This window comes from Sinocyclocheilus rhinocerous, unplaced genomic scaffold, assembly GCF_001515625.1.
Source record: "Sinocyclocheilus rhinocerous isolate Xijiao unplaced genomic scaffold, SAMN03320098_v1.1 scaffold1822, whole genome shotgun sequence".
In the NCBI taxonomy this organism is placed as follows: domain Eukaryota; kingdom Metazoa; phylum Chordata; class Actinopteri; order Cypriniformes; family Cyprinidae; genus Sinocyclocheilus; species Sinocyclocheilus rhinocerous.
Genome location: NW_015638936.1, coordinates 115,282 through 122,484, shown reverse-complemented (window position 1 = coordinate 122,484; position 7,203 = coordinate 115,282). Strand labels below are relative to the sequence as shown.

Genomic DNA, 7,203 nt, shown 5'->3' with positions numbered 1-7,203 from the left:
TGTAATTTATTTCTGTGATGCGCAGCTGTATTTTCAGCATCATTACTGCAGTCTTCAGTGTCACATGATCTTCAGAAATCATTCTAATATGCTGATTTGCTGCTCAAGAAACATTTCTGATTATTATCAATGTTGAAAACAGTTGTGCTGCTGAATATCTTTGTGGAAACTTCATTTTTCAGGATTCACAGATGAATAGAAAATTCAAAAGAACAGCATTTATTTGAAATAGAAACCTTTTGTAACATTATAATTGTCTTCACTGGCACTTTTGATCAATTTAATGCATCCTTGATGAAAAAATAATAATAATAATTTCTGACCCCAAGCTTTTAAATGGCAGTGTCTTTAGGCGAGTTTCTCACATGAGGTTTGTGAACATGAACAGAGTCTGTTTGTTGTTGTCAATAATGCACAGATGACACTAATTCCTCTGCTAACAACAGGCTCATTTTCCAGCCCATTACAGTCGTGTGCTGCATAAACACAGAATGAACATGGAGCTATAAAAGCAGCAATCAGAGATCTGACGTTAAAATACAACAGACGCACTGAAGCATCACAATTACACAATCTGTGATGTGGTTTTTAAAGAGACAGTTCACTCAAAAATGGAAATTCTCTCATCGTTTACTCACCCTCACGTTGTTCCAAACCTGTATGAGTTTCTTTCTTCTGTTGAACACAAAAGAGGATATTCTGAAGAATGTTGGCAACCAAACAGTCGATGGTAGCCATTGACTTCAATAGTATTTTTTCCCATACTAAGGAAGTCAATGGCTACCGTCAACTGTTTGGTTGCTAACATTTTTCAAAATATCTTCTTTTGTGTCGACGGTAGCCATTGACTTCCCTTGAATGGAAAAAAATATACTATGGAAGTCAATGGCTATTGTCAACTGACCAAAGTAAAATTTTTCCCCATACTATCAGAGTCAATGGCTACCGTCAACTATTTGGTTGGAAACATTCTTCAAAATGTCTTCTTTTGTGTTGACGGTAGCCATTGACTTCCCTTGAATTAAAAAAATCCAATGGAAGTCAATGGCTACCGTCAACTATTTGGTTGCCAACATTCTTCAAAATATCTTCTTTTGTGTCGACGGTAGCCATTGACTTCCCTTGAATGGAAAAAAAAAATACTATGGAAGTCAATGGCTACTGTCAACTGACCAAAGTAAATTTTTCCCCCATACTATCAGAGTCAATGGCTACCGTCAACTATTTGGTTGCCAACATTCTTCAAAATGTCTTCTTTTGTGTTGACGGTAGCCATTGACTTCCCTTGAATGAAAAAAATCCTATGGAAGTCAATGGCTATTGTCAGCTGTTTGGTTACCAACATTCTTCAAAATATCTTCTTTTGTGTTGACGGTAGCCATTGACATCCAAAGTAATTTTTTTCCCCATACTATCAGAATCAATGGATACAGTGAACTATTTGGTTGCCAACATTCTTCAAAATATCTTCTTTTGTGTTGACGGCAGCCATTGACTTCCCTTGAATGGGAAAAAAAAATACTATGGAAGTCAACAGCTACCATCAACTGTTGGGTTCCCAACATTCTTCAAAATATCTTCTTTTGTGTTCAACAGAAGAAAAAAACTCATACAGGTTTGGAACAACATGAGGGTGAGAAAATGGGTGAACTGTCCCTTTAAGCTGGCACTCTGGTGAATGGCGTCTGTGTCTATGTGGGATGTTGCTGATGGACATCTGTAGCTGCAGACACACCTGAAGTCGCCCTTGTTGCTACTGACCCTCTCGGCTCCACAGTACAGCACCGTTGTCTCCAGCACCACAATCTCCATTCCGATTGAGCTGTTGCCACGGGAACTGGTCACGTGACACTGCCAATTACCGGAAACGCCGGCATCGATGTTGGACAGGATGAGCTCGCTGCGAAACGAGGGAGAGACGACACTGAGTCACACTTCAACATGAGCCAGTTTAACACACAAACAGTCGAGAACATGAGCATTTGTGTTTAATTATCATGAAAAAGGCTTTTTTTCTTTATGAACTGTACATTTTTTAATCTATTCAAATAATAAATTATGCACATTTTCTAAGTGCAAAATTTATTCTGTTTGAGTGGCTGTTTAATTAAAAAGCAAATCCATCAATGTGATACTGAGCACCAGCAAACACAAGACTAAGGTTATCCAGACTCATTCATATTCAGCTTTGCATTATTAATACACTGTAAAATTTCCAACAGCTTTTGTTCCTGCATTTCTACAACATTTTCGAGGGAAACACTGAGGGACGTGCATGCAAGCAAACGCTGGCCGTGGAATAGTAAGTGGCTCAGTGAGCGCGCTCAAATCTTTCACAGTAAAAATGATTAGAGGCTCAGAGAGAGAGACAGTGACTGCTCAGGCCCGTAATCCCTCACACACACACACACACACACACACACACACATACACATACACATACACATACACATACACATACACATACACACACACACACAGACAATCACACACACACTCACTCGCACACAATCACACACACTCACACACACACACACACACACACACACACTCCGGCTCTCCTCAGGAAGTGTTGACTCTCTTTCCTGATATAACGACTGTCAGTTTTCATTCTGCGCTCGAGTGTGTGGAGGCTGATGTTTGGATCTTTAAACATAGATTAAACTCTTTCAGAGCAGACTGTTCTTCAACTTTAGTAGTCAATTTTGTAGTCGACTATTAGATTTACATTTGGCTCAAACCAGCGTTAAATCAGCTCTGTGTAATTCTGCACCTTTACAGCATCAGAATTACAGAAATAACCACATTTGCAAATTTTCTGAAAATGTGACTGATTACCAAGGTGTTGCTATGAGGTTGCTGGGATGTTGCTAGGTGGTTGCTGGGGTGTTGCTAATTGGTTGCTGGACTGTTTCTGTGTAGTTGCTAAGGTGGTTGCTAGGGTGTTGCTATTTGGATGCCAGGGTGTTGCTAACTGTCAGTTTTCATTCTGCGCTCGAGTGTGTGGAGGCTGATGTTTGGATCTTTAAACATAGATTAAACTCTTTCAGAGCAGACTGTTCTTCAACTTTAGTAGTCAATTTTGTAGTCGACTATTAGATTTACATTTGGCTCAAACCAGCGTTAAATCAGCTTTGTGTAATTCTGCACCTTTACAGCATCAGAATTACAGAAATAACCACATTTGCAAATTTTCTGAAAATGTGACTGATTACCAAGGTGTTGCTATGAGGTTGCTGGGATGTTGCTAGGTGGTTGCTGGGGTGTTGCTAATTGGTTGCTGGACTGTTTCTGTGTAGTTGCTAAGGTGGTTGCTAGGGTGTTGCTATTTGGATGCCAGGGTGTTGCTATGTGGTTGATATAATGTGATAGGGTGTAGCTAGGATGTTCAAAGTGGTTCCAAGGGTGTTGTTAAGTGGTTGCTAAAGTGTGCCAGGTGGTTGCGTACTGGCCCAGCAAATTACGAGTCCACTACTGAGTCTCTACAATATAACTCAGGTCCCTCCTTCAGTCAAAAAAGTGGGAAAATGCACATTTCTCCTTCAAAAGCAGTTTACAAGTAGCATGCCATAATTAGATGCATGCTTCAGGAGAAATTAATTAATATCCAAAGTTTTTTTAATATCCATTTTTACTGTCTATCTAGGAGATTATCCAGGTAAAAAGCAGCATAAATCATCCTGATGTTCTGATGACATCTGGTTATGGCACATTATTCCTCTCTGCTGTGGTCTGGCAGCACTTAGAGCCCTGATGAATGACCTCGGACCCTCGGACCGGCCAGCGGCAGCACTAGAGACTGACCCATCTGCAGCACATATGGCTCAGAGAGCACTCTGAAGAGCTGCAGCCGGGCAACTGCGCTTGTGCCCTGTTAAACTGACAACCACATGCCAAAAATAACAGAGAGCTTCCCATAAAGAAACATGCTCCGTGCTCATATGATGAGAAATCAATGATACGACACAAGCAGAAATATTCACAACAAACACAAAGAATAAAAACCAGCTAAACATCTCCTGCTGTTACAAAAAATATATATATATAATAATGTCACACAGGTTTAGAACAACATGAGGAATTACATTAAATTTGTGCATTTAGCAAACACTTCTATCCAAAGTGACTTGCAATTGAGGAACAAAAGCAATTTGTCACAGAACCAACAATATTTGAAATAACATCTTTAATATCTCAACTACTGCTCTTAGACAAGAGCGAGATTGAGACTTTGCTGAAGTCTCCTGACGGAGGTGTTTCTCCTGAGAAAAAGACCCTGTAATCATACACATGTCTCCTTTAAACTTTCAAATGAGATCTCAACAATGTATTAAACCGTGCTCAAGTTTGCTAAGATACCAAAGTCTAACCCTATCAATTTATGAATTCATTTTATAGCTCTATATTGATACTGTATGACAACTATTCACTCTTTTCTCCAATGAAATTTCAGAAAAAACATGAAAAAATGTGAACGAAACATAACTGAGATCTCCATTAATGTGAGCTATGAAAAAGCAATGCCTGATCAGTTAAGTATGAGCCTTTTTTGATTCGATTTAATGAATTTTAAGAAGTTTTTGGGCAAACTACTCATTTAAACATCTGCCACATCATCTCTCCTCTTCTCTCAGTCTTTGTGAGATATAATGAGTTGTTGTTGCTCTAATGTCTGTGCAGAAGGAGTTTGTGGTTGGTCTGTGAGCACGTTCACAGCTGCAGCGATTCCCTCTCATGAGTTCAGACTAAATGAGAGACTTTCATTATTCTGAAGTCCAAACCAGCCCAGAGTCTTTATCATACACATCATCATCATCATCATCATACGGCATCAAAATTAACTTTATTTAATTTCTACTAGATGTTTTTTGTTTAATATCCTGATGTACTCATTCATGAGGACTTTAGCAACCACCCAGAACACCTAGGAACATCCACAACAGATCAACTGCATAGCAACACCCTGGCAACCACCCACAAAGCACTAGCAACACATAACAACACCCTGAAAACCAAACACAACACATTAGCAACATCATAGCAACACCTAGGCATCCACACACAACGTATTACCAACCGCATAGCAACACCCTGGCAACCACCCACAACACATTGAAAACAAGAAACCACATAGCAACACCCTGTGCAGCCACCAACAACACATTAGCAACTGCATAGCAACACCCTGGCATCCACTTACAGCACATGAGCAACAAACAACTGCATAGCAACACTCTGGCAATCACCCACAACACATTAAAAACAAGCAACCACATAGCAACACCCTGGCAACCACACACAACACATTAGCAACTGCATAGCAACACCTAGGCATCCACACACAACGCATTATCAACTGCACAGCAACATCCTGGCAACTACCCACAACACATAAAAAAAGCAACCACATAGCAACACCCTGGCAACCACCCACAGCACATTAGCAACTGCATAGCAATGTCCTGGCATCCATCCACGGCACATTAGCAACAAGCAACCTTATAGCAACACCCTGACAACCACCCACAACACATTAGCAACTGCATAGCAACACCCTGGCAACCACCCACAACACATTAGCAACTGCATAGCAACACCCTGGCAACCACCCACAACACATTAGCAACTGCATAGCAACACCCTGGCAACCACCCACAGCACATTAGCAACTGCATAGCAACACCCTGGCATCCACCCACGGCACATTAGAAACAAGCAACCACATAGCAACACCCTGGCAACCACCCACAGCACATTAGCAACTGCATAGCAATGTCCTGGCATCCATCCACGGCACATTAGCAACAAGCAACCTTATAGCAACACCCTGACAACCACCCACAACACATTAGCAACTGCATAGCAACACCCTGGCAACCACCCACAGCACATTAGCAACAAGCAACCTCATAGCAACACCCTGGCAACCACCCATATCAAGTTTTGCATGCACTACTCACATTTTCTTCAAAATAAAATACATGCTGTATGCGTCCAAACAAGGGGAAAAAACAAGCATCAATGAGAACACAAACACACACAGTGACTTACATTCCCACAACAGAGCTCTGTTGTCCAGCCGTCCACAATTGTCTCCAAAGCACTTCATTAGCAGCATTTACTCCCATGCACTGACATTTCACAATCTGAGGATAATAACAAGCCTGTGAGTGTTGAAGTCGGGGGGCTCCACTGATGAATATTTAAAAACCCAGAGAATGACAATAGTTCTGCCCACTATAGACGCTCTTCAGTTCAGTATCGCTGAAGCATGAACAAGAACAGGTAAATAAATGTGAATTATTAATGAAATATTGAATATTAAAAGAATAACAAAAGCACACAAACACACTCAGGAACACTCTTTCATCACTATGGTGTTTAATTAAAACATATTAATTTAGTAGATCTAAAAGCGGCTTACAAAGGTGCTATACATCTTAACAGCACGATTTTCTCTAGGGAAACAAACTCGTGACTTTAGTGTTGCGAGCACTATAATCTGAGACACATGAACAGTAAAAGGTTGCAAGCTGCAGATTGATCTTCATTTTACATACAATCCAGATTATTCAGATAAAAAATCTATGAAAATATTTTTAGCAACACTCAACAAACAAACCAAAAAACGAATATAAAATACACAAAAATACTGTGACTTTATGAATGCGTGTGACATTTGTCATCGCATGAAGCGGATTATAAAATGAGCCCAGATTCTCCATCTCACACGCGTCATCACATAGCATCAAAATGTACTTTATTTACTGTCTGCTACACGTTTGTGTTGAATATCCTGATGTACTCATTCATGTGGACCTTAGCGACCACTCAGAACACTCAAATTATGACAATGGAAGCAATCAAAACCAACAAAAGAGCAATAATATGCAAGTGCTATGACCAGTCGCGTTAGCCTAACATGGTACAAGTAGCAAGGTTTTTTATATAGCCTATATACAGTATATGTGACTCTGGAGCACAAAAGCAGTGTTAAGTCGCTGGGGTATATTTGTAGCAATAGCCAAAAAAACATTGTATGGGTCAAAATTATTGATTTTTCTTTTATGCCAAAAATCATTAGGACATTAAGTAAAGATCATGCTCCATGAAGATATTTAGTAAATTTCCTACCGTAAATATATCAAAACTTACTTTTTGGTTAGTAATATGCATTGCTAAGAACTTCATTTGGACAACTTT

The 7,203-nt window shown here is 39.9% G+C and overlaps 1 protein-coding gene across 1 annotated transcript in view; it reads right to left on the bottom strand.

Annotated features, from left to right (window-relative positions):
- LOC107750141 (adhesion G protein-coupled receptor A3-like) overlaps positions 1-7,203 on the bottom strand; it is a 134,447-nt gene that overhangs the window by 100,461 nt on the left and 26,783 nt on the right. Inside the window, exon 4 of the mRNA XM_016565408.1 lies at positions 1,736-1,900. Within this exon, the coding sequence (XP_016420894.1) occupies positions 1,736-1,900 (165 nt within the window). The remainder of the gene's footprint in view (positions 1-1,735; positions 1,901-7,203) is intronic.